This window comes from Marmota marmota, unplaced genomic scaffold, assembly GCF_001458135.2.
Source record: "Marmota marmota marmota unplaced genomic scaffold, marMar, whole genome shotgun sequence".
Taxonomy (NCBI): Eukaryota; Metazoa; Chordata; class Mammalia; order Rodentia; family Sciuridae; genus Marmota; species Marmota marmota.
Window position 1 is genome coordinate 5302587 of NW_025999946.1, and position 26769 is coordinate 5329355.

Here is a 26769-nt window from a genome sequence, read left to right on the forward strand (position 1 = left end):
GTTCCGCTGTGCTGGTTCCAGGTAACCCATGGGCTTTAGCTTGGAGGAGGCTGCAGGTAAGAGAGCCTAGGGCTTCACCAGTTCCAGCCCAAGAGTCACAGGCTCTGGGATATCAGGGATGGATAGTGAGCCCCAGTCATGCCCCATCCTGGGCTTTTACCACTTATACAGGGCACTGGGAGCAATGGGTTGTCCATCTGCCACAAAGATGGAGTTGTGGCCCCACACTGTGCTTCTTTCCTCTAACTGCTTGCGGCTTCTACTTTCTGGGGTTAAGAGCTTTTCTAGAGGATGCTCAGGGGCATTTTTATGCTGACCCTTGATGTCTACCTGTCTTCTCTTCTCTTGAGTTAAATGCGAAGACGGGCTACTGCTTCTCTTTTAGCCTGGCCCATCAGTAGCATTTCCTGTCCTGTGGCCTTTGGTCTCCACATCACCACCCACAACCAGCATTTCAGGAAATTGGTGTCCTGGTTTCAAGAAGTCAGTCTCTCTGTTAGGACGTAGTACTTTAGTTCATCCCTAAAGAGCCTTCCATTCTTGTTGCCCAGACCTCATCTGGCCTTTGAGCTCACTGCCCTGGATCAAAGAAGATGCAAAAAAAAAAAAGTTCTTTAGGCTTCTAGGATGGCCTCTTCTGTCTCTGGAAATTTCTGCAGCAAGAGCTGTCTATAGGTGTGTCAAGGAGGAAAGGCACCTATGATTCCTTAGGCACAAACTAGGCTATTTCCCAAGTAGACCCCAAATAGTGGGGCCACATCTTAGCCCTGGACTTTAATAGCCTGGTGAATGGTGAAATCATAACTTCCAGAATATATTTCTTCAGAGGCCTTTGTTGTCTTTCTGGGGACTTATTTCTTAGGCATCTTTACCTCAAGACACTGTGAAGCACAGGCTGAGTAAAGCTGCTTCTCTTGGCTACTTCCCTTAAGAGGGAGAGCCCATTGTCTCTGAGAAGTTAGGGGTCATAGAGCTGGGCCCATCTGTAAACTTTAGCTGTCCAGAGGCCATGTAAGTGCCAGTCTTTCTACCATTCCGAGTGTGTTGAGGGGAAAGGGCTGCTCTATGCTCCAGGCTCTTAGCTACAGAGCTCATTTATGTCCTAGGGAGGGAAGGTCTGAAGGTGAAGCTTGGTATCCTCACAGCCTTAAGCAAGGGCTGGATCACCTCAGAAAGGGCACCTTCCTCTCACCAAGTCAGGCTTTTACCTATGAACCCTCACCTGAGTTGGTCATGGAACAAGCACTAAGTACATTTCCACAAAGTAGCTATATGGTGTTCCCTTCACCTTGTCCCAGCCTGGTCCTCTCAGGCTCCTGGACTGCTGCAGGACTGGCTGCACCTGCCTCATCGGCCTGCCCCTGGCGCCTCCGCTCCCCCAGCTCGGCTGGCTTGGCCATGCCGCCTGGGCCCTGCTGTGTGTGGGCAGCCAGTGGTGCCCGTGCCTCATGCTGGGGCATGCTTGCTGCTGACTGGCCCCCGTGGCTTTGCGGCAGCTCTGTGCACTGAGAGATTGTATCCCCTCAGTTGGCAGGCAGAGCTCCGCCCCCGCCTCGCCTGCCGCGAGCGCCGCCAGCCTGGCCGGGCAAGGTACGTGGCATGAGTCCTCCCTGACCGCCTGTCTCGGCTCCCTGCCACCCCACCAGGAGGGCCAGCATGCCAGGCCCACGCACCAGGGAGGCGAGTTCCATGCTTGCGGGCTGAGATGGGCATGCCAGAAGGACCACCTAACTTGGCATCTGCGAGCGCATTGTTGTTACAGAGCCCCCTAACCAGCCATGCATGCTGGGCGCTTGCCAACTCTCAGGAGGCAATAGCCTGGGGATGTGGAGCTGGGAAATAGGAGCCTTCCCTCCAGGCAGCCCAAAGGCCTGACCTGCAGAGCTGCCCAGTGCTGGAACTAGGCTTCTGCACTACTGTTTAAGAGCCCACAGAGGAAGCCTTGCCCCTCAAAATTATGAAGTCTGGTGTTTGCAGGCCTCCAGGTCTGAAAGGCTGTGGAGTGCAAAAACCTCAGAGTCAGCCATCCCTGGGTTTGAATTCTAGCCTTGCTATACTCTGAGCAAGTCACATCAGTTCTCCCAGCCTTAGTTTTCTCATCTCTCTAATGAGGATGACAGATAACGTGGTGATGCTTAAGAACAGGTATGTCAAAGGCTGTCAACCTTACCTGTACAGAACAACCAATTATCTGGGAGCTCCTAAAGAATCCTGGTGGCAGGACCCCACCCCAGATAAACAGAATTAGAATCCCTAGTGGATGGACTAGGCATGAGCATTTTTTAAAACTCCCTGAGTAATTCTAGTGGGCAACCAGAATTGAGAACTGGCTAATGTAAACAAAGCCCTGACTAGTAAATATATTTAAAAAAAAAAAATTTCAAATGCAGCATGATTGGAGATCAGACCAAATGCCCTTCTTTTGGAGCCAGAATCTTGTGATGGAAGGACCCTTGTTCTCACTGGAGAAATATGGGACACAGCTTAGGTAGGAATGGCCACCTAAAGGGCAGAAGGGGAGCAGCAATAGTGATAACAATGGTTAGTAGGGTACTTAAATCATGTGCAAGACATTCTGCTAAATGCTTTTCAGGCATGATCCTTTTGGACCCCCATCAGTGCCTCGTGACTTAGGCCTGTTTTATTTATCCCATTTTTAAAGAAATTGTGGCTGAGAGAGGCTTACTCATACAAGGTCACAGAGCTAGCAGCTGGAACCAAGATTTAAACCCAGGTAGTCCAGGTGGATCAGACAGTTGGGCTGATTCCATTTTCAGCCCGTCACCAGCCTTCTGGTGTGAAGCTGGTCAGCCTTGAGCATTATGCCACGCCTGGCTAGAATCTGATAACTCGTTATTCTGCTTAGCCCTTCCTGCTCATGAGTCCAGAGAGTCTGGGAAAAAGATGGCAGCTAGGACCCAGTAAACCTGGTGAGGTCCTGCCCAGTGAAGGCTTCAACCCCCTGGCAAAATCCTCCTGTAGGTGGTCCTGGTTTCTGTGTCTGTGTCTGTCTGTCCTCACATCTGGTCTCCTTTGTGAACTGTGACACTCTGTTTCTTGAGAACAGTCCGGAGATGTCTTGCATCCTTCCAGTGTGGCTATCTGGAGAACCTCCGTGGCATCTAAGAATGGAGCCCTCACCCTTTCACCCTGGCACTTTGTTTCTAGGCCTGGGTGGAAGCTCTCAAAGGCAGAGCTCCCAGTGCTCCCAGGCTGCTCCAGTACTGAACATGATTTCTCCTAAGCACAGGGTGTCTGTTTCTGCTGAGCCAGCTTCCACAGCAGAGGAGATCCTGGGGTGTCATCCCGAAGGCCCTGACACCACTCAAGATGCCCTTCCTGCAGAGGGACTACTAGGAAGGGTCTCTTTCAGGAGACTCCTGGCCCCCTTGTCAGATATAGCAGTCTCTTGCAGATCCAGCTGCCAGACTTCAGGTTGGGACGAGGGTAAGATGCAGAAGATGTGACTTTCCTCTTTGTTTTCACAGCTGCCAAAAGCTTATTGAACAAGAAGTCGGACGGAGGTGTCAAGGTGGGTATCTATCTCTCCAGCCTTCTGACCAGAGACTGGCCTCTCCCCCTGGTAGTTATTCTTGAGAAGTCTAGGCACCTTGCTTCTCCTTTTCCTGAAAACCATCTACTCTTGCTATTCTGCTTTAAATTGGAAGCCTCTATGCTGAGAAGAGCAGGTTCTACTGGCCTGGGAGGGAAGAATGGAAAGGTGTCTCTCCTGATCTACCTGGGTGGGAAAGTCTCAGGGGAAGCAGTCCAAATTATAGTTTCCTAGAGCTGACCCTAAGCCTGACTTCCACACATGTGCTTCATCTTGAGGGCTTGACACTCTGAGGTATTTTAGGACATCTAATTAAACACCCCCCACCCCTCCATTTTTTTCATAACCCTTTTTAATCAAATGAAAGCAAAGTTTGCTTGGGTGATTCAGGCAGGGTACAGGACTAGAAACCTGAAGACACTATTCTTTGGTCTTTGTCCTTTTCTGCAAAATACTTCCAGAACCCTGGTTAAATACCACTGAGTGAAAGTATCTTAAACTTTCTTGAGGTTCGGCTTCTATGGGACCTGGCTGAAAAGAAGGACCAGGTGCCTCCAGGTCCCAACAGGAAGCCCTTGTTGTGAGTAGCTGTTCAGCTGAAGTGAAGAGAGGCGGGGCAACCACAGGGCCCAAGGTGCATGAGGATGCTTAGGAGGAAGAAAGGGTCCTGGGACTGGAACTTTGGATAGGAGTTCATACTGTCTTAAAGCCTTCCAACTGACACCACAGAGAATATCAACCTGTAAAATTATCCAAACCTTCAAATCTCCAACAAAAATTTAAATTGGGCCTTTTTCCAGGATCTTTTGTCCACAGTTGAAATATATATACATGCCCCATTCCCTTCTGCCAAATCCCTTCCTTTTTCCTTTATTCTCTGCATGCCTGCTTTCTGTGTCCTTCTGCTCATAAGAGGGGAGCTTGGGCTCCTTGCATACCTGCCGACATGGAACTGGGATGGCCAGGCAGTCCCCCAGTTTTGAACTCAAGCTAGATGGGTAGAGTCAAGTTTGGAAAAGTGGGTAGGTTTACTTGGAGAAAGATTTTGGAAATTTCTGTTTGGGGAAGAAACTAAAATCAATCCATCTTTACAAAATATTTAGTACATAACTATCAGGTGTCTTGCTCTGCACACATTCTGAGAGGCACATACAGTAGGTACAATGTAGCTTTTACATTGCCTTAGGGAGAGGAAAGTGGACACAGCTGGATCCAGCTAAACACTATTACTGGACCCTCCATGGGGTGGTTCAGGCCAAAAAGCTCATGGGAAAAAGCTTATTGTAGGAAGCCTAAGATACAGGAAGATTGAAAGCAGTGCAGCAATTGCCTCTAGGGTATGGAGTCAGAGGTGATAGCAGGGCAGAGAGAAACACCTTTCAGCTTTTACTTTATACACTTAAATGTATTTAAAATGAGATGGTATTGCTTCTGTAACCTAAAAGTAAGAATATGAATTTTATGAGTTTTCACGCATGTTCTTCACCTAACTGGATCACAGAGTGTATGGTAGAGAGATCTCAGAAATACAGCTGGGAGACAGTAGAATGAATTAGACATAACTTTCCTATGTTCATTTATGAATATGTAAACAGTGTAACTCCACATCATGTATAACCACAAGAATGGGAAGTTATAGTCCATGTATGTATAATATGTCAAAATACATTCTATTATCATATATAACTAAAAAGAACAAATAAAAATTAAAAATATATGTATACAGCTGGAGCTGGGGGCATAACTCAGTTGGAGAGCACAGCAAGCCCCCCAGCCCCTGCCAAATACAGCTGGGTCAGTCTGATTGAGTAGAATAATTGGAAGTTTGTATATTAGACCTTAGAAAATATCATAAGCCACAAGTAGGAAAAGCTGTGGTAAGAATTCTGAGAAATATTTGAAGGGCTGAGGGTGTAACTCCATGGTAGAGCATGTGTTTAGTGTGCATGTGGCCCTGGGTTCAATCCCCAGTACAAAGAAAGACAGAGGAAGACTTAGCTGAGGGCATATGGATAAATGGAAGAGGGGAAGAGCTAGACACAGTGGTGTCAATTAGGATTTATTGTAATCTGGCGATAGCATTGAAAAAAAAAGTTGATTAGAAATAGCAAGAGATAATAGTCAAAATTCTATTCAGAATGAGGTTGCCTGTATCTGTGGTCCACTTGCGCCCTTGAGTCTGAGAATACCAACTCTGATCAAAGGTGTGTCAGTGGAAGCTCACATTAGATATGAGGGATTTAAAAGATCATCAGATAATATCAAGGTTTCCAGCCTGGAATGTTGGTACCTCTGCTAGAAATGCGAGTAAATGTGAAGAAAATGGTCATCTAAAGAGGAAGAGTTCTATTTTGGCCATGTTGGGATTGAAGGAAAAGTGGAGTATGTGGATGGACATATCTTTTTAAAGGCCCTGATACAGCCCAAGGAAGAGTCCAACATTGAATTTGGGGGCATCTCACAAATGCACCCCCTCAGCCACTGTTTTTTTTTTGTTGTTGTTGTTGTTGTTTTTTAAGGATTTTTAAAAATCTTTTTTAGTTGTAGGTGGACACAATACCTTTATTTTATTTATGTGGTACTAAGGATTGAACCCAGGACTTCACACATGCAAGATTAGCACTCTACCACTCAGCCCCAGCCCTAGCCCTCAGCCACTGTTCATTAGATGCCTGCTGTGTGCTCCAAGAGCTGGAAGGCAGCAACATCTACCAAAGGTAGATGTACCCTTTTAGATGTTTGCAGTGGGAGAAAGATGGGGCAGCCACCAGTTCTGGTACAGTCTGATAAGGTGCCTGAAGAAGATGTGCACAGTACAGGCACTGGGGGAGTAGAGAGACAGCATCAAGCCAGATCAGGAAATTTTCCTGAAGGAGATGGCCAGGAACTGAGTTTGAAGGACCAACAGTTGGGGTTTGCCAGGTTGTGGAGGAGGAAGGATATTTCAGGCAGAGGGAACAGCACATGTGAAGTTACAGTTTGAAACTGCTGATGATTATGGGAACTTCAGTAGCTTCTGCTTGGCTAAAGGGACGAGTGAATGCCAAAAACAGGACATAAAATACAGCAGAGACTGCTGAGCTGGAGGGGAGAGGATGGATAAAGGAGCCATTTTGAGATAGGTTTCTAGCCGGGTGTGGTGGCACACACTTATAATCCCAGCAATTTGAGAGGCTGAGGCATGGGGATTACAAATTTGAGGCCAGCCTCAGCAATTTAGCAAGACCCTGTCTCAAAATAAAAATTTAAAAGGTCTGGGGATGTGGCTCAGTGGTTTGGCGCCCCCGGATTTAGTTTCTAGTACCAGAGGGAGAGAGAGAAGTTTCTAGCAGAACTATCTAGAATGTGAGTCCCCAAAATAAACATCAAGTGCAGCCATGTAAGATTAAAGAACTAATTAAAAATACACAGATTCCAGGGGCTTGGGTTGTGGCTCAGTGGCAAAGTGCTTGCCTAGCTTGTGTGAGACACTGGGTTTGATCCTCAGCACCACATAAATAAATAAGAAATGAAGGTACATCAACAACTAAAAATATACACATTATATATTATACACACAGAGACACACACATGTGCATATACACAGATTACAGAGTGTAGTCTGAAATTCAGATTCCCAGAGGCCTTGAGTAGGAGGCAGAATCAACCAGTGAATTTTAATACTTTCCTTCTCCCAGATGAATCTAAAGCACACAAAAGTTTAGAAGTCTGATAAAATTTGGGGATTATCTGTTAATAATGGACTGGAATAAAGGGTTTCAACAAGGGAAAGAACAGCCGGGTGTGGTGGCTCACGCCTGTAATCCCAGCAGCTTGGGAGGCGGAGACAGAAGGATCTCGAGTTCAAAGCCAGCCTCAGCAAAAGCGAGGTGAGACCCTGTCTCTAATAAAATACAAAATAGGGCTGGGGATGTGGCTCAGTGGTCGAGTGCCCCTGAGTTCAATCCCTGTCTCCCCCCGCCCACAAAAAAAAAGAAAAGAAAGAAAGAACAAAGAGTTAGGAGAACAGAAAGTGTTCAGTAGTGTCAGATCCCATAGGAACACTGAGGAGGAACCTGGGCATCCAGAACCATTAGGTAAATTGCTTTAAATGAAAACGTGTGGGGAACCTAGCCTGTTGTGTGTCCAGGTCCTGACAAGTGCAATGCACTTTTGAGAAAAAAAGTTTCAGGACCAAATAGATATAAAATTAAAAGTTGAAAATAGATGGGCTGGGAAAATATCCACAGCAGTATTGGATGTCTTTTTATTAAATAGTTTCTTCAACAAATAAGAATTTCTGCTAAACCCCAGCAGAAAGATGATCAAAGAAGATCTACTTTCTCAACTTCAGATGAGACCATCTGAAGTTGAGAAAGTAGACCTGGATAACAAATGTGGAAAAACTTTTAGCTTCACTAGCATCAAAGAAATGAAAATTGAAACAAGGTGCTATTTTTTGACTCTTAAGTTGGTGACAGTAATGAAAACCACAGTGGTCCTTTCTAATACAGTCTGTGGTCAAAAGCGCTGCAAGTGTTTCTACCTTTTTTACTTTATAATTCTACTTCTGGGAATTTCTTTCCTGATTATCTTATTTTCAGAATAATTCAGAATAGGAAAAAGTTGAAAGCAGAAAGATGTTCAACATGACATTTTTTTTTATAACTGTGAAAAGATTGAAGACAATTTCAAAACCAATAAGGAAATGACTAAGTAATTATGGGACTTCCATTTAATAGACTATTTTAAAGTTATTTGTTTTCATGAGCATACAGTAGCAGAAATGTTTTATATGAAGTGAAAAATGTAGCGGGGAAATATTTTACATTAAGTAAAAAAGATGGAATATAAAGAGGCACATAGGAGCCAGGTGTGGAGGCACACACCTATAATCCTGAGGCAGGAGGATGGCAGGTTCAAGGATAATTTGGGCAACTTATTGAGACTGTCTCAAAATAAAAAGGTCTAGGGATATAGCTCACTGGTGGGGCCTCCTGGGTTCAATTCCCAGTACCACTAAAGAAAAAAAAAAAAAGACTATTGGCTAAATTTTGTTTAAAAAATGTTTGTAGATACTGATTTTGTATGTTATGTGTAATATATGTTCAAGGAAAAAAAAAAACCTGAAAGAACCTGTATAATCCCAGTTGCTTGGGATGCTGAGGAAGGAGGATCATGAGGTTGAGGTCCTTGTGGACAACTTAGAGACTCTGTCTCAAAATAAAAAGGGCTGGGGATGGAGCCCAGTTATAGAACACTTGCCTAGTATGGCCAAGGCCCTGGGTTCAATCTCAAGCACTACAGAAAAAAGAAAGGGGGCAAAGGGAGTAAAAGGAAGAGGGAAGGGAAACCCATCGAAGTATATGTATATAAATCATAACTTCACTGGATGATGCAAATTTGGGAACTTTTTAATACTTTTATTTTATTTATTTTTGTGTGGTGCTGCTGAGGATGGAACCCAGTGCCCTACATGTGCTAGGCAAGCACTCTACCACTGAGCTACAGCCCCAGCCCCAAATTTGGCAACTTTTTAAAAATACATTTTTTTGTATTTTCAGTTTTCACCTAGACTGTACATGACTGTTACAACCAATAAGTCCAAATTCTCTATAAATCAATACTTTTTATCTTTAAAGCAAGGCATAAACTTTTGTGTAGCTTATAAATTATAATTTTAAATTGTGAAAGGAAAAAGACTAGAAGGGCACTAGAAGTTAGGATGGTTTTGCCTCTCTTCTGTTTTTCAAATTATTGATAATGTGACTGCAGTTCTTTTAAACTCAGGAACATGTGTACATCAATTAATGAATGGTGTGGTTGCATGAAAGTTCTGAGAAAAGGAAAGGGAACATGAAGCTAGGTGTGTAGAGTTGGACCTTTGAGGGCTGTCTTGAAAGGGAACTTGATGACCTGTTTACAGGGGAGACCTGTAAGTTGCTCAGAAGATCCTGAGCTTTCTGCATCATGGATAATTCTTCTATATCCCATCTTCCCTTCCCAACTTCCTCCCTCATTTCTTCTGCTAAATGCCTGTAGGAAGGTTTCCTTCTCACTGTTCAGAAGCTTACTTTGAGCAAGATGCTCAAAATAACTAGCTCTGGGACTGGGGTTGTGGCTCAATGGTAGAGCTTGTGCCTGGCATGTGTGAGGCACTGGGTTTGATTCTCAACACCGAATATAAATAAAATAAAGGTCCATTGACAACCAAAAAAAAATTTAAAAAAAATAACTAGCTCTGGTTGGAGCAGCTGGTCTATCTTGTGCTCTTGAGTTTGGTTTCTTTGAAGGTGAATGCCAATGACTCGGGGTGTGTGGAAAGTGAGAGGCACTTCTGAGGACAGGACTGAAGGGATCACAAAGGCTCAGATCCTGAGAAGCCTCAAGTTAAGAATAACTTGGCATTCTGCTAGTCCCAGACCACAATGGCCAACTAAGCTTTAAATTAAAAAAGAAGAGTAGGGAGCAGTGGCATATGTCTATAATCTCAGCTACTTAGGAGGATAAGGCAGGAAGTTCTCAAGTTCTGAGAGAATTTTCTAAGTCTGAGCAATTTACTAAGACCTTACCTCAAAATTTTTAAAAAGACTGGAGATGTAGCTAAGTGCTAGAGTATTTAAGAAGCCATGGGTTCAACTCCCAGTACCCTCCAACCAAAAAAAAAAAAAGAAGAAGAAGAAGAAAGCAAAAAAGAAGAGGGTATAGTTATTTCCTTAAGTGCTATTTGAATATTCATTCATTTAAATTAAATATGAAAAGGAAGCTTGAACTCTTTTCCAGTGTGGGATTTTTATGTCTATGTACATATATATGCATATGTCTATATACAGCTGCATATAAAACTATATTCATATAACTTTTAAATAAATGTGAGACATGGTTCTTTAAAAGTGATCTGGCCTTTAAATAATGCTGCAGTGTGGCTGGGGACGTGGCTCAAGCAGTAGTGTGCTCGCCTGGCATGGGTGCGGCCCGGGTTCGATCCTCAGCACCACATACAAACAAAGATGTTGTGTCCACCAGAAACTGAAAAATAAATATTAAAATCCTAAAAAAATAAAAAATTTGGCCTTTAAAAAATAAATAAATAAATAATGCTGCAGTATGCTGGTGGAAGAGTCCAGGTGTGAATGGCTGAAGGGCAAAACCCTGAGAAGATGGGAGAGAGAAGCTGAAAGATGTGCACTAGCCTGGAAATCAGTCTTGGAGTGGGAAAAGAGTTATCTTGGGTTCTTCTGCAGGACAGTTGAGGAAGAAGGGAGCCAGGTAGGAGAAGCCTGGGAATATATTTAGCACGAGGCTGAGAGATTTTCTGCTTTAAAGCAAGGTCCAGGAAAAGGCAACTGCAATGGCCTTTAACAACAAGTCCCTGAAAATCACCAGAACCAAGGACTGGGCCTGGTGAATGAGCACCCAGCAGACATATTATTTTTGTGATTCATTGCAAATTAGAAAGCTGTACGCTGCTTTCGCCAGGGGAAAAGCCTATTCCTTCAAAGCATTAACACTCTTGTTTGGGTAAAGGATATCGGGAAATAGGTAGGAAGAAAGATGGGTGGTAGGTTTGTAGGTAGGTAGATATAAATGTAAGGCAGTTCTTTTTTTGACAGATAATTTTGGAAGGAACATCTCATTTTACATTTGAGCATATTCAGAGGGCTAGTACAAAAGAAGCCTGATTACATTTAGATTATTCATTTTTCTTTAGATCAAATTCTAAATTATGGATATTGTTTTAAATATTTGTAGTCCCCCTTTTTTTATTATAATACATGCCCAAAAATGTTTTTCAAAGTAAAACATTGGCCCCCTTAGGGGCACAAACAATTTATCAGACACATTTACTGTGCCCAGAACAGCCCTCAGTGTTTGTTGGATGTCACTAAATTAATGCACAAAAGTCAAACAACAGATGGACATATTCCAAGGGGATTCTGTTTTCCTGTGAGTTAATGGTATTATACATAATTCCCCTTCACCTTTTAGACACAGTGTTCTGAGATGAGTTTTCAGTGTGCCATGAGGTCTTCCTTTTGATGCTCTTGTTTCACATCTAAACATAAAGTCTTTTAGCATCTAGTTGAGGCTAAGGAATTGCTACTTTCAGCATTCCCTGTGGCTTACATCTCTGCATCTTTATGATCACTGCACTTGTAATCACCAGCACTCCTGTTCTTCTATTTCCCAGTAATTGTAAAAATGCAGTCAAAATTTGATCTTAAAAAAGCATGACCATACTGATATAGAAGGGGATGGCCAAAATTTAACTGTGAGATCGTTTTCAAAAACCCAACATTTTTATCAGAAAAGCAATTTAGGAGTGCAGCAAAGTCTAGGTTCAGAAGTAAAATGTTAATGGGCTGGGGATATAGCTCAGTTGGTAGAGTGTTTGCCTTGCATGCACAAGGCTCTGGGTTCAATCCCCAGCACCACACACACTCACACACAAAGTTATTAAAGCTAAGGATGGCTGGCACTGTGGCACACACCTGTAATCCCAGTGGCTCTGAAGCCTGAGACAGGAGGATCGTGATTCAAAGCAAGCCTCAGCAACTTAGCAAGGCCCTAAGCCATTCCACAAGACCTTGTCTCTAAATAAAATACAGAAAGGGCTGGGGTTGTGGCTCAGAGGTTGAGTGCCCCTGGGTGCAATTCCTGGTACCCCCTGTTGCCCCCCCCCAAAAAAAATAAAGCTAAGGATAGTCTAGAGTAGCTTTTGTTACTTTCCTGATGGTAGCAGCTCACTCATATTCAGACAGATCTAGGAGTGTGGGAAAGTAAATACCCTTATAGGTACAACTAGCCTTTTGAACGTAAACCTATAAATTTGCAACAGATATTACTTACCCTCACAGACTTGTGACTTAATCTCCCTAAGAAGCTTTCTCTGAGCAAGGCTGAGACTTCTCTAATATACTAAATCTGTGTTTGTGAACCTGACAACAGAGTTCTTCCCCTCTGGGGTCTGGAGGGGTGTGTGTGCTTTTCAGTCTACATGCTGTTTTAACCCTTCTGGTGCTGAACTCCCGGTCTCCTCCTTCCTTTCTTCTCTCCCCCAGTGCAGAGCCCATGCTGGTGCACTAACCTGCAGTGTCTCTGTGCTTCTCTTCTTACCTCCTCTTTCCCCTTCTCTTTCCTTTTTGCTGTGATGTGTCCAGAAAAGGAAGTCGAGTTCCAGCGTGCACCTAATGGTGAGCCTTGCCTGCCCACCCATCCGCCCACTCCATGCTGCCTGTGCCCGCCTGCCAGCCACGCAGACCCATTCTGCCATGTGCGTGTGCTTCACTCATCCTCACTGCATGTCTGTGCTTTGTGGGCAGATGTGGCCTGTCCTGCCAGATGGGGGCCATTGCCCAAGGTCACCCAGTGGCCTCAAAATTGGGCATTGAAAGGTGCACTGTGGCACCCTCTGCTTTGGAGTTTGGATGGGCCTCCAGTAGGGCAGGACATGAATCTGGTAGGGACTTGGGGTCAGGTGGTAAGCACAAGGAGAAAACCTCACTTACTATGATTCAGGAGGAGAAGCCTTGCTCACTGGGCATAAGCAACTGCTATCTACAAACTGGCAGCTGGTAGCAGAGGAGCTGGTTGGCTCCTGGCTCTGATCCTTGCTCTCCTGGGTTTTCCCCTGTGCAAGTCCCATCCTCTGGGTGGGCCCAGAGTCCCATCCTTCCCACCCAGCCTTCAGCACAGCTGAAAGATTACAGTAACACATCTTCTTTCTCATGGGACATAGGGCACCAAGGAGAACACAGCAAGTTTAGTCATTATGAAACCATCCACTAAAACCAGAGGTGGAGCCACCTGGGTTTCTTCCTGGCCCTCTGCAGATAAAGCAGGTTTTACAAGCACTCTGTCATTATTGTTCCCTGTGAGGGCCTTGGTGTCAGCTGGGCATGGCAGCAGAGCAGCCTTCTCCGATCAACCCCAAGCACAAGGACATCATCAACAGTTGAGCTAGGAGGATTCCACTCTTTACTGGTGGAAACAGAAGAGATCAGCTCATGTTATTCTTGGCTCATGTCCTGACTACACCTGGGATCTTTCTTTCTAGCCTGCAGAGTTCAGTAGAGTCTTTTAGAATGTGATACCTAGCTCGAGGTTCCATGTCTTGTTCTGGGCTTGGGGGTGTCTCAGCCACTGACAGCAAGCTGGGGGTGGACTTCAAATCCGGTCCAAGAGGCTTCCAGGCAAGATGTAGGACAGTCTGGATGCCTTCTGTGTGTGTCCTGGGAGAGAAGAAGCACATGCTAGCTGTCAACATGTCCTCATTTACACTCTGCACAGAGGCGGTAGCCATAGGCGGTAAGCACAGGGACATTTGTCTCTTCCTGTTAAAGGCATCAGACTATTCCTTGGTGGCCAAAACTCCACCTGGACACCCAGTGAGACTATATACTGGTTAGGGACTTATTAGATGAACAGAGCAATGATGTGGCTTCTTGCCCTTGAGATTGGCCTTCCTTCCTGATCAGCTTCCTCTTAGCCCCACCCTGCTGTGCCACTTTAATGTTTTGAATGGCAAGGAGAGATCCCTTATGGTCATGTTGCTGTTAGGAATGTTGGCCTGCAGGGTGGCCTGCTCTTTCCTGGGGACTAGGTTCTGGAACCATATCCACAGCCCCCACCCAAGAATTGCTTGCCCTCGGAGCTCTGCCTTCAATTCCAGCTGATCAAGTTCAGGATTTATAGGGCAGAAGATGACTAGCACTACCCTGTCTCAGCTCCCTTTGGTCCATGGATACATTTTGTATTTAAATTTTAATTCCACCCCTTTCCTCTCTGGACACCATTTCCTAGGCCAGGTATTCTTGCTCTTCTTCCTTTTCTTTTCAGATCAGGCTTCTAGCTAGTATTTTAAGGGGAAGAAAATACAGATGCCAAGTGGAGGGTAGCAGGAGATTGCCTACAGATAAGGGCACCAGAGTGTCTGAATTTATTCTGCTTTCTTATAAATCACTCTCCTTTCTACCTGTGAAGTGGAAGGAAGACCCTAAATTTCTTCAGGTCAGATGTGATTGTGCAATGACATGGTACGTGGAATAAACATTTCTGGAGAGATGCTCTAAAACAAGTCTTTGACTAGTCCCACCTTGAGGGTGTCTCCAGAGTTAGGTTTCTGGGCCTCTCACAATAGTCCCTTCCACTGATCATCTCTCCAGCCATGGCTCCCATCTGCATAGTGTTATGATGGCCACCTCAGGCCTAGCTCCTCCAGGCCAGGTCAGGGGTCAAGGGAGGTCTGGGAGTCAAACCTGAGCAGCCTTGGTGACTCTGGAGGAACTAAACCATCTGTTTTCTTGTCTCAGCCACAGAGCAACAACAAAAACAGTCTCGTAAGCCCAGCCCAAGAGCCTGCGCCCTTGCAGACGGCCATGGTACCTCCTGACTACAGCTTCTCTGCCTCTGCCCCTGGCTGCCTCCTGCTCCTTCCCTCTTCCTCTTCTTGCCCTCTTTCCCCAGACTCCTTAGCCTCTTTCCTTTTCTGATTCCTATAGAGCAGGCTGCTCTGTGTGCCATCCCATAGGCCCCTTGCCCTTCATTTTCCTGCTTGGCCATGTTCCATCCTGCATGGCAGAACCATTGCTCCTGCTCCTTTTGCGGTTGTGGGGAAGAGTGATCAGGGCTCTCAACTAAACCTCCCAGCCCCCAGCTGGGACCCCCATTGGGTCTTCCATTGGGGCTGGGAAGGTGAGTTGCTTATAAAAGGAGAGGGTAAGGGTCTTCTTGGAGACTGTCCATCAGTTCTTGGAGACCTCCTTGTAGAATCTGCCTCATCCTCTCCTTTGCAAAGGCAGGAACAGGAAGAAGGACTTAGGGTCACCCACCTTTGGATGGTGCCAAGATCTCTGGGATCCTGGAGAACTCCATCTGAGTTCTCTTTAGGCTCTTCCAAGAGGCACTGTGTGTCTCAGAGCTCCCTCTGCTAGTGGAGGATAACTAGAGTTAGCAAAGGGATGACTTGGAGAGGAGGGGCCCTCTGTGTCCTGTGGACCCTTGTGCTGCCTGGCATGGTGCCAGGAGAAAGCAAAAAGTAGACAAAGTGGGCAGCTCCCTGTACTCAAGCTTGCCGAGAGTGCATCCTGGGCCTTTCTGGGAGATCTTATCATTCTCTTCTCCCTGTGTCCCTGCCTCCCATGCACCCCTTGATGAACAATGTTTGCAGGGCTTGTCCTGTGCCCTGAGTTCTATGGCTCCTCCTATATACTTATCTGGCAGGGCCAGGATGGGGGACATGTGGAAAGAACTCTCAGCACAAGCAGAAACCCTTGTCTCAAATTCTTAGGTACCTGCTTCTTCCAGGCCTTTCTTTCTTACTAGCCAGTGCTGTCACCTCAATCCAGGGCTTCCCAGATCTTTGAGACCCCAGTTGAGCAAGAATGTTTTGTCTTGAGGGGATGGTGGGTGGGCCTCAGTGGCCATTATAGAGTTTCTGGGAGTCCTGGTTTGGGGTTGGGCTCCCTCAGGGAGGAGCTATAGGTCTGTCTCCAGGTCAAGAAGGTAATTTTTATCTTTTCCCTCAGGAGCCACAAACCACCGTGGTGCACAATGCTACAGATGGGATCAAGGTGAGTGAGCGGCTCCTGAGCCAGTCTCCTGCTTTCCAGATTAGCAGAAGACAGGTGGGCTGGGTACAGGGTCTAATGCCAGTGGCCACCTACAGCCTGCACCCTGATGCTGAGATGTTCACAGAGGCTGGGTCGGAGGTAACGTATGTCTGTTAATTGCTTCGTTCTGAAGAAGGGCAAACTTTAGCAACTCCGAGCCCAGGCTCTGCAGTCCAACAGACCTGTCTCCAGACCTCTGGGCAAGTCCCTCAGTTTTCTTATCTGTAAAGGGGCATTGTAATAATAATAGAATTTTCCTCTATGAGTTGTGAACTTAAGTGAGAAAAAATGTTAGCCAAAAAGAAAACTGAGGGCTGGGGATGTGGCTCAAGCGGTAGCGCGCTCGCCTGGCATGCGTGGGCCCGGGTTCGATCCTCAGCACCACATACAAACAAAGATGTTGTGTCCGCCGAAAAACTAAAAAATAAATATTAAAATTCTCTCTCTCTCTCTTTCTAAAAAAAAACTCTTTCTAAAAAAATAAAAAGTATTATTGAGCTCAAAAACCTTCCACAGCTCTGGTTTACAGAGGTGACAAGCACATGTCCTGTCTGTGGGGAAGGGGGAGGAGCAGATGAACAGGAATTAAATAAGATATAATCCAATGGGGCTAAATACCCTGAAGAAAATGGCACAAACTAGGCACAGTGGTGCATGCCTGTAATTCCAGCAGCTCAGGAGGCTGAGGCAGGAAGATCATGAGTTCAAAGTCAGCCTCAGCAATAGTGAGGCACTAGCAACTCAGTGAGACCCTGTCTCTAAATAAAATACAAAATAGGGCTGAGTATGTGGCTCAGTAGTTGAGTGCCCCTGAGTTCAATCCCTGGTACCAAAAAAAAAAAAAACCAAGAAAGTGGCACAAGGTAAAGAGAGAGTTTACAGGGTCTTTAAATGGCCAGAGAAAGGTCTCTCAGGAGGGGATAGTTGAGCTAGAAACTAAATGTCAGTGGGAAGGAGATGGCCAAATAACTATGGATCAGAGGGACTGCAGCTGCAGAGACACATGCTAGAAGACTCAAGTGGAGCTTATCATGGTAAGCAAAGGCCAGAGAAGGGTGTTGAATTTGGAAAAGCAGATAGGATGTGTGGTAGGGTTTGCATTTTATTCCAGCTCTTGGCAGTTCTTTGCAGGGGAATAATATAATCTAAGTTGCATTTCAAGAGATTACTGTGGCCACATATGAGCAAGAACTCAGGGAGATAACAAGAGTGAAAGTACAGAAGCCCAGAAGCCATCATCATGGTTCAGATGTTAGATTGTAGCTGTTCATTTAAAGAGAAGAAGTAAGACATGGGATTTATCTTGAAAGTAGAAGTGATGGATTTTTATTTTATATTAGCTGACTGGGATATAAAGAAAAGAGAGAAAGAGAAGAATCAAAGATGACTCCAGGTTTTAGCCTAAGTGACTAGGTAGATGATACCATTTACTGAGTTGGGAAGGTTGGGTAGGGCATTTGGGAAACCAGAGTTTTGTAAGCCAGAAAGCAAGCGTAGAGGTTGAAGCCTCTGTGATTCCTCCTGGTCCCATGTTCTGCTCTGTTCTGCTTCCAAAGGCCTTAGCATATAGAAACATGTTTTTCTTTGGTCCACAGGGCTCCACAGAGAGCTGCAACACCACTACAGAAGATGAGGACCTCAAAGGTAAGTGTTGGCCCTTGGTGGGGAAGGGACCCCAGCCATAACACAGGTACTTTGGCTCTGATGGGGCACCTGCCTTTTCTGTTCCCAGAACTGGGACTAGTGGCTCTTTATACCCCAGGAGAAGTCTTGACATAAAATCCACTTTCCATGGGCCAAGGTATGAGGTTCTTGTCTGGTTGCTGAGCCAGGCAAGAGGACTCTTTTTTGACCCATGTCTACAGTAGCTACATTAGCTATACCTGGATCCAGGGTTCAAAGAGCTGTTTCTGCTGTTGAAAATGATGTGATGTCTTAGAATAGGGACATCTGAGGTCCTTGAAAAGTGAATGTTGTCCTGGTCCTTAGGGTGAATGTTGTCCTGGTTTTTCCAGAACCAAGGCAGTTCCCAGGATGTGGAACTTCCAGTTTCAAAACCAGGACAAGGACTGAGGATGTAGTTCAGTGACAGAGCACTTGCCTAGCATATGCAAGGCCCTGGATTGGATCCCCAGCACCACAAAATGGCAGGGGTGGGTCGGGGGAGCTGGGCACAGTGGCACACACCTGTAATCCCAGCAACTGGGAGGCTGAGGCAGGAGGATTGCAAATCCAAAGCCAGCCACAGCAACTTAGCAACACCCTAAGCAACTTAGCAGACCCTCTCTCAAAATACAAAAAAAAGGGGGGTGGACTGGGGTTGTGGCTTAGTGGTTAAAGTGCCCTGGGTTCAATCCCTGCTACCAAAAAGAAAGAAAGAAAATAAAAAAGCCAAAATTGTCGTGGGCCCCAGGGATGAGTTGGTCACTCTAGTCCCGAGGTCTGGCCACAAATGATAAGAGAACTGATCTGATGTCTGTAAAGCCACACTCAGCTGTGTCTTGGAGGTCTTGTGAGGATCACCAACCTAAGCTTGGGATTGGCCAGAGTACCAGGGTGTGTGGGAAGCTTGGCAGGCCAAACTAATGGGAATCTGCCCTACTCTTTGGGTTGGCCTCTTGGAATTGCTCCCTTTGCCTTCAGTAAATGACCTTCAGCCAGGCCAACAGAAAAGACTAAGGATATTGTTAAGACGGAGCTGAGAGAGCATGCTTATTGGTAATGAGGGAAACCAAACTTTGGAAACTCCAAAAATCGAAAGAAATAAGGCAATAAAGAATAGTATCGCCAGGGCTGCTGGGAATCAGGCCAGATCAGTTCATTTCTGATAATGCTGGCAGAGTAGAAGGTACCTTCGCTGCTGGGCTCTTGACCTCATGGCCTAGCCCCCTCAAACGTCTTCCCCAGGAGCAGTGGTCCTAGGATAGGCCGATTTAAGGCTCCTCTGGAAGCTGCAAGGCCAGGTCTGTGCACCTTCCCAGTGCTTCAGCCTGGTAGGGCCTCTCTGGCAGAGGCAGAAGAGTGGGATGTGGTCCAGCGTCCACAGCAGCCCGAGGCGTCACCTTGCCCCGGCTCTGTGCCATGGGCTTGGGTCCTGTCTGGCTTGCTCGCTCACCTGCCTTGTTCTGTTTGTTTTGGCTGCTCTGCCTTGCCCTGCCCTGCCCTGGCTGGCTAGCTGCCCCGCTCCGCACTGGGAATGGCAGCTCGATGCCTGAAGGACGGAGCTCCCGGGACAGAACAGCCCCCTCTGCAGGCATGCAGCCCCAGCCTTCTCTCAGCTCCTCAGCCAGTAAGTGTGAGGGAGGCACATTCTGGCTTCCCACTCCCTGGCTCATCCTGAAGTCCCTCAGGGATCCCCTCCAGAGCTGTCAGCCCAACCCAGCTGTCTGTCTTAGCTTGAGGAACAAGACCTGCACCTGGGGTGGGGGAACAGCTGGAGGCACTGTTTATTCCAGTTAGAGGCCCTGTGCCTGAGGCCCAGAGAAATACCAGAAGAATGGGTGGAAGAATGTGGCATGGAGGGAGGGAGTAGAAAGCCACTGGGGTGTGCAGTGGGCCTTGCCTTGGCAGCAGCCAGGAGGAGGACCAGTGTCAGAAATTGGGTCCGTGGGAGGGGGACAATGGTAAAATTGAAATAGCTGAGGAACTGTGTTGTGTAGTGTTTCTTGAAGCTCAGCGTAACGTCATATTAAGGGCACAAGGTTTGGGGTGAGGCAGACCCGAGTTTAAATCAAGCTATGCTATTTTCAGAAGTATGTGAAGTAGCTTTAAACCTCCCAGAGCTTAGGTTTCCTTATCTATAAAGCAGGGAGAAAATGGCATCTACTTCAAATGTTATAAAAAGAAATGAGAAAGTAGACGGTTTTAATACAATGCCTCGCAAGGTTAATGGCAGTTCGTTTGATATTTTTAGTTCTGTCTGTGTTGATGTCTGTGATGCCTCTCTTTGCTTCTTTTCCTCCCATTGTCTTTCCTTGTAGAGTTTCTAAACACAATCCTCTTCACCCACAGGGGCCCCAGTCAGGTCCTCCAGATGGATTTGGTTGGGTTAGAGTGGGGCCGTGTGTTGTGTGGACATGCTTTCTTGCCTCTTTAGAAAGGGAATAGAGCTCGTTGTTCCCCGAACTTGCTGCTTGCTTACCCAGAGCTGCCTACCCAGTGGTGGTGACTGTGGGGCCACCATTGGCTGCACTACTCCCTCCCAGCTATGCCTCTTGACTGTGCTGGCCCAGCTGTGCCATGCTGGTGCTGTTCTAATGCATTTGTCTTGCAGCCTCTTGCTCCTGTGAGGAAAGGCTGGACCAGTGAGGCCTTGGGTTAGGGTTAGCCCCAGCTCAGTCTGAGTCCTCCCTTTCCCTGCTGGCATCCTCTGCTAATAGTAGAGTTTCCTGTAACTAAGCTGCCTAGGAGAGCAGGATGTCACCAGCTCTCTCTGGGCTTGGGATGGGGTGGGAAGGGAGGCTCTGAAGGCACCATCTCTGCTTGCCTTTGGTCTTAGCCTTTTCTTGATTTCCTTGAGGGACACATCCTAGCATGAGAGCTGGTTTGAGATTTATAGCTTTCCCAAAGCTTGTCTAGAGTAAATGGAGCCATTTCTTAGGTGAGAGGCTGTCAAGAGTTTTTACAGTTCCAAGATCCCTTATCCCATAGAAGCCCTGTGGAGGAGATGAGCAGGATGAAGAGAATGAAGCATCTATCCTAGGGTTCTGTTCATCCTTTGGCAGCCCGCAGCCCTCATCCCTCGGCTAGATTCTGCTCTCAGGCTGGCTATTGCCCAAGGCTAGGTTCTGGGCCACTGAATGAAGGCTAAGAGTAAGGGTGGTAATTGAGACCTGACTGAGCCCCTTCTGGTGAAAGAAGTAAATGGGGGTGGAAACAGCCATATTGGGAGATGCTTCTCAGAGAGATTGAACCTGCTAGAGATGGGATGCACAGATTCCACATAGAACATTCATGGTGCTCCAGGCTCCTCAGCTGTTAAGAGTGTTTTCTGTGACCTGGTTGTTGATGGAGAGGGAGACAAAAGCCAGAGAACCATAATTAATGGGTTGGCTTGGAAAAGAGGTGGTCATTGGCTTTGCACACACCACTGAAGGGATGGAAGGAAAGGTGAGCTTGCTCCTCCTGCAAAGGAACTTACAGTCAGACAAGAGGGATGTCTTTGACAAAAAGATCACAGGGAACTCCATGAAGGGTTGAGGAGGGCTCTCTGTTACTTAGGAGGTTGTGCAGTTTGTAAATTGTTGGATTTTTACTCCCACAGTGCGAAAACAGGAGATCATTAAGATCACAGAACAGCTGATTGAAGCCATCAACAATGGGGACTTTGAGGCCTACACGTGAGTAGAAACCTGTTCATTGAAATGTCTCTCAGGGCCTTCTCTGCTTCCAAAAAGCAACTGGGATCCCAGAGAAAAGGCCACCTGAGGTTTGGGCATAGTGTGTGAGTTAAACCCTAAGTGCTTAGGTTGGGAGCCCTTCCACATAGATTTCCTGTGATTTAGCCAGCCCATGGCAGCAGGCCCCAAAGATTTTAGCTGCATTGTGAAGCATGGCCCATCACCAACCTGCTACTACAGGATACACACCACTTATGAGGAAGAAGACACATATATCCCATAGAGGCCTGACAAGCTAGGTTTTGCTTTATTTATTTATTTTTCTCCTGCAGGAAGATTTGTGACCCAGGTCTCACTTCATTTGAGCCTGAGGCCCTCGGTAACCTCGTGGAGGGGATGGATTTCCATAAGTTTTACTTTGAGAATCGTGAGTGGGTTCGTGCTGCTGATATACTCCTGCCTGCCCCTTCACCCCTTTGCCTCTGTCCCCTGCTCACCTCCTCATCCTAGTTGCTCATTTCCCTTTTATTTGACCTTCCTGCTGCATCACATTCTGTATGCTTTCTTCCTTGTGCTCTGCTAGTTTTGTGCCCTGGTAGTCTTAAACTGGCACCTTAGAAGGCCCTGCTCCAGAACCCCAACTACCCATTCATTCTCCAACTGCCTCAGGGCAGTGCTGGTCACCACATCAAGGTCACTGTATTTCTTTATGCCTCATCTCTTTTCAAGATTGATTACAAACCCTTTGAGATTAGATTGAGATGATATCAGCAAGTAATAATGAAGCTCTATGTCTGCAGGTTTCATAATAGAGGAAATTAAAACCAGAATAAGAATGTACAAGCAAGTAACTGGATGTTGGTGGAAATTTATGAGATTGGAAGTAGTGGCTAGAATCCTTCTGAATATTAAGGGAGGCAGGCATCCTGGATTGGGCGGGGGCGGGGGGGGGATATATATACTGGATAGTTCCTAGCAGTTCCAGGAGATAAGGAATTGAATCATGACCACCTTCCCATCTTTCTCTCTACTCTCAGAACCACTCCTCACCCCTACTCCTATTTTTTCCTCTTCTTTCCCACTTTATCCTAGGCCTTTTCCATTCTCTCCTGAGTTTTATTTTGTTGCTGCTTTTTCCACTGACTCCCACCCTCTCCACATTTCAGCTGCCTATGTAAACCCTTGGCTATCTAATTCCAGAGTTCCTATTAGTTCTAAGGAGAATCTCCTGCAACCCCTATGTAACTATGGAATTAAACTAAAAAATGAATCTCAATAAAAACCTCACAGTTATACAGCCTATGCTGATAATAGCAATCCAACTTCCTTTACCTTTCCCCAAGAGGATGCTGGGAGCTCTGGGGATAACCTGAGCTGCGTGCTTTGGTTATTTTAACTTTGGTACCTTTTCAAGTTGTGAATCTATTTTGAATGTTTTTTGAGTTCATGATTTTGCTCTGCAGCAGCAACAAGCCAACCTTACGAAATCTAAACATCAGCCTAACAGAGTAGAGAGAAGCTGGGATGTGGCCTAGTGAGACAGTGCTTGCCTGGCATGCACAAGGGCCCTGGGTTCAATCCCCAGCACTGCAAAAATAAATAAATAAGTAAAAGTCAAAAGACCATATAGTCATATGAGCCTCCCATTAGAGTCATATGAGTTTGAATGTGTGATTTGGACAGATTAATCTCCATGAGCCTATTTCCTTCTTATATGAAGAAAATATCAACGAAAAAATACATCTCATGCATATAAAATCTCCAGTACAATGCCTGATTAAAAGAATAGCTGCTATATTGATACTGTTATCCACATTTATTTCTTTTGGATAATTGAGTCTAATATAATGGGGTATCCTGACCTCTGGAGAGTATATGGGGGACTTGGAGATTCTGTGAACAGTTGCTAGTGGGAGGGTAAGACTTGGAAGTGTGGGGAGGGAATAAAATGCTGGTGCCCAGGCTTGACACACTCCTACCTACCCCACCCTGCCCTTCCCCCTGCAGTCCTGTCCAAGAACAGCAAGCCCATCCATACCACCATCCTAAACCCACATGTCCACGTGATTGGGGAGGACGCAGCTTGCATCGCCTACATCCGTCTCACCCAGTACATCGACGGGCAGGGTCGGCCTCGTACCAGCCAGTCAGAGGAGACCCGGGTCTGGCACCGCCGGGATGGCAAGTGGCTCAATGTCCACTATCACTGCTCAGGGGCCCCTGCCGCACCATTGCAGTGAGCTTCAGCCACAGGTGCTTGTGGTAGGGGAGAAGGGGCAGGGAGGGGTTGGGACAGGTGGGGTCAAAGAAGGAAGAGTAGGCTAGGAGGTGAAACTTGGGAAGGAGGTATGGGCCATCCCAGAAGAATGGCAAAGGCTGGGGAGTGTGGTTGAAATAAGTTACACTCTGAACTCTAATTTGAGTCTGCTTCTATGACTCCAGATTAGGTGCACACAGTTACTTATCCTCCCTAAGTCTCAGTTTCCTTAGCTGTTAGAGAGGACAAGTGTGGTGCCTACCTCAAATTTTTGTAAGGGTTAAATAAATAAAATACTATAAGTAAAGCACTTACTAAGTACTTAAATGTGAGACAGTGTTATATTTAAACATTAGCTTCTCCCCCACCCCAACTTTCTTAGGCCCTAGGACCTCATCTGTGTGTGCTCATTGTCCTCTATTCTATTACCACCTTCTGTCCTGTTTAACAGGGGGATTAGGAGATTCCAGCTGGAGGTCGAACCTTCGCAGCCAGTGGCTCTGGAGGGCCTGAGTGACAGCGGCAGTCCTGTTCGTTTGAGGTTTAAAACAATTAAATTACAAAGCGGCAGCAGCCAATGCACGCCCCTGCATGCAGCCCTCCCGCCCGCCCTTCGTGTCTGTCTCTGCTGTACCGAGGTGTTTTTTTTACATTTAAGAAAAAAAAAAAAAAGATTGTTTAAAAAAAAATGGAATCTGTACCATGAAGCATTTCAAAACCACCTACAGCCCTTGGGCTTGCAAGAAGACAGGAGTTTGTGTGATGCCCATCCTGGCATGAACGTTGGGCTCACCCACCAGTCCTGAAGAGGTGAGCTTAGCCTCAGAACCCCCACGGACCCAGGGGGACCAGGCAAGGACTCTGACAGAGCTTTGGGGGCCATGATGTGATTATGGCCCCTGAGGTGGCCTGCTTACCCCAGGTCTATGAGTGGGCTTCTTCGGAAACTGCATAAGCACCTAGAAAGAAGCTGATGAAAACACCATGGCTGTTAGACCTACTTGAGACAGAATGCAGAACTCTCAGCCAGCTGTGGACGCACCTGAGAAGCAGTGGCCTCAGGACTGAGGTCCCGGACTTTGCTGTACTGTTCATTTAGCATAGAAGGGAAGAGAATTGGTGCTGCAGAAGTATGTCTGCTATGAAGCTGATGAGAAACCTCGTGTTAGTCTGACATGCACTTACTTACTCATCCATTTCTATAGGATGCACAATGCCCTTGGGCCCTGATATTGAGGCCTAATCCCTGCAGGTGGGAAGGGGAGGTTTTGCTGCTTTGCTTCGTGTTTGTGTTCTTGATAACTTAGCAAGGAGGGAGCCAGGCCCTGGTCAGGGCTCCCTTTGTCGCCTTTGGCAGTTCTGTTTCTGGACCATCTTTGTCTTGCCTTTTCATGGTGGTGGTCCCCCATGCTGACCCTCATCTGGACCTGGGCCCTCCGTGAAGTGCCCCTGTGGGATGGGAGGAGTGAGGCAGTGGGATAAGAGGTGGTGGTTGTTTCTATGCATTCAGGCTGCCCTCAGGGTTGCCTCCCTTCTTACTCTTGCTGCACGTCCATCTCTTTCCCTGTCTTTGAGATTGACCTGAGTGCTCTGGCAAGAAGCGTCCTCTTGAAAGAGGCCTCTACTGACCAACTGAAGTATAGACTTACTGCTGGACAATCTGCATGGGCATCACCTCCCCTCACCTGCATGTACCCAAAAAAGGTGTCCAGAGCAAAGACTCCTACATTCATTGTCTCTCTCTGCTCAAGGAGTTCCATTCCAGGAGGAAAAGATCTACCCTAAGCCAATATGAGAAGATAATGGAGGAGCAATTGGTCATAGCCTTGGGTTTCTCCCAAAACAACTGTGCATATTTATCTGCACAAATATCTGCACTTTTGAGGGAAAGGTGGGTAGACTCCAGCTCCCTGGACTAACTTCAGGAGGCACAGGAGCTGGGAAAAGAGGCAAAGCTACAGGTTTACTTTGGAGCCAGCTGAGGAGAGCAAACTCACAGGTGCTGATGCTTGGATTTAGCAAGGCTCCTCTCGCGCCTCATGCATGCCCCAGCCCCTGGGCCCTACCCCCCACCCTGCCCTGCAGCCTGCAGTGCCAGCTCGCAGATACCTTCACCACAGGGTTTGGTTTTGCTGGCTTGAAGACAAATGGTCTTAGAGTTCATTGAGACCCATAGCTTCATATGGCTGTTCCAGCCCCACTTCTTAGCATTCTTACTCCTCTTCTGGGGCTAATGTCAGCATCTATAGACAATAGACTATTAAAATAATCTTTTAAACAGGAAATGGAAGGCATTTGATGCAGAATTTTTGCATGACATAGAAATAATTTAAAAATAGTGTTTGTTCTGAATGTTGGTAGACCCTTCATAGCTTTGTTACAATGAAACCTTGAACTGAAGATATTTAATAAAATAACCTTGAAACAGTCCATTGTGTTATTGCTGTTGGAGGCTTATGCCCAGGGGCTTAGATTTTAGCAACCTGCATTACAAGGCTTTAGATGGAGAGAAGTATCTTCTCCCACTTCCTTTTAGGATCTTTTCAGAAGAGGATTTTCTTATAGGCCCCCTGGCTGCTAAGGGGAGTCAAGGGGTGGCAGAGATGACGCGGGGCCTTAAGAGGTGGGCGAAGACCAAGATGTGGGGGCACCCGCCTGTAATCCCAGCGATTCTGAGGCTCCTAATACCAGAGGTTCCCAAGTTCGAGGCCAACTTCAGCAATTTAGCGAGGCCCTAAACAACTTTAGTGAGACCTTGACTCAAAATAAAAGGGGTTGGGGATGCAGCTTAGTGGTTAAGCACCCCTGGGTTCAATCCTTGGTACCAAAAGGGGTGGGGATGGGGGAGGTGGGCTACGGGTTTCGCCACGCCTCCGGGCCCCGCCTGCGTCCCAGGCTGGCCCCGCCCCTGCTCAGTGGGCCGGCCCGGCTCCCCCTCCGCCGGGCTGAGTGGACGAGCCCGTACCCTCGGCCCGCCCCTCCTCTGGAGCCGCGGCGCCCGACGCTCCCCAGACTGTGCCACCGTTTGGG

At 46.6% G+C, this 26769-nt stretch overlaps 1 protein-coding gene across 20 annotated transcripts in view; it reads left to right on the forward strand.

Annotated features, from left to right (window-relative positions):
* Window positions 1-26169, forward strand: part of Camk2g (calcium/calmodulin dependent protein kinase II gamma) — a 58670-nt gene extending 32501 nt beyond the window's left edge. For 3 of the 20 annotated variants that reach the window (XM_048801861.1, XM_048801847.1, XM_048801845.1), the window contains 11 exons: window positions 1528-1590; window positions 3489-3532; window positions 12694-12726; window positions 14845-14913; window positions 16060-16104; window positions 17739-17787; window positions 19319-19432; window positions 21407-21482; window positions 21815-21909; window positions 23490-23735; window positions 24191-26169. In XM_048801861.1, the coding sequence (XP_048657818.1) occupies window positions 1528-1590; window positions 3489-3532; window positions 12694-12726; window positions 14845-14913; window positions 16060-16104; window positions 17739-17787; window positions 19319-19432; window positions 21407-21482; window positions 21815-21909; window positions 23490-23722 (821 nt within the window). In that variant the 3' untranslated portion in view covers window positions 23723-23735; window positions 24191-26169. Of the gene's footprint in view, window positions 1-1527; window positions 1591-3488; window positions 3533-12693; window positions 12727-14844; window positions 14914-16059; window positions 16105-17738; window positions 17788-19318; window positions 19433-21406; window positions 21483-21814; window positions 21918-23489; window positions 23736-24190 lie in introns of all 20 variants that reach the window. The other 17 variants (XM_048801864.1, XM_048801851.1, XR_007347105.1 and 14 more) reach the window with 16 other exon arrangements.
* The last annotated feature ends 600 nt before the right edge of the window (window positions 26170-26769 follow it).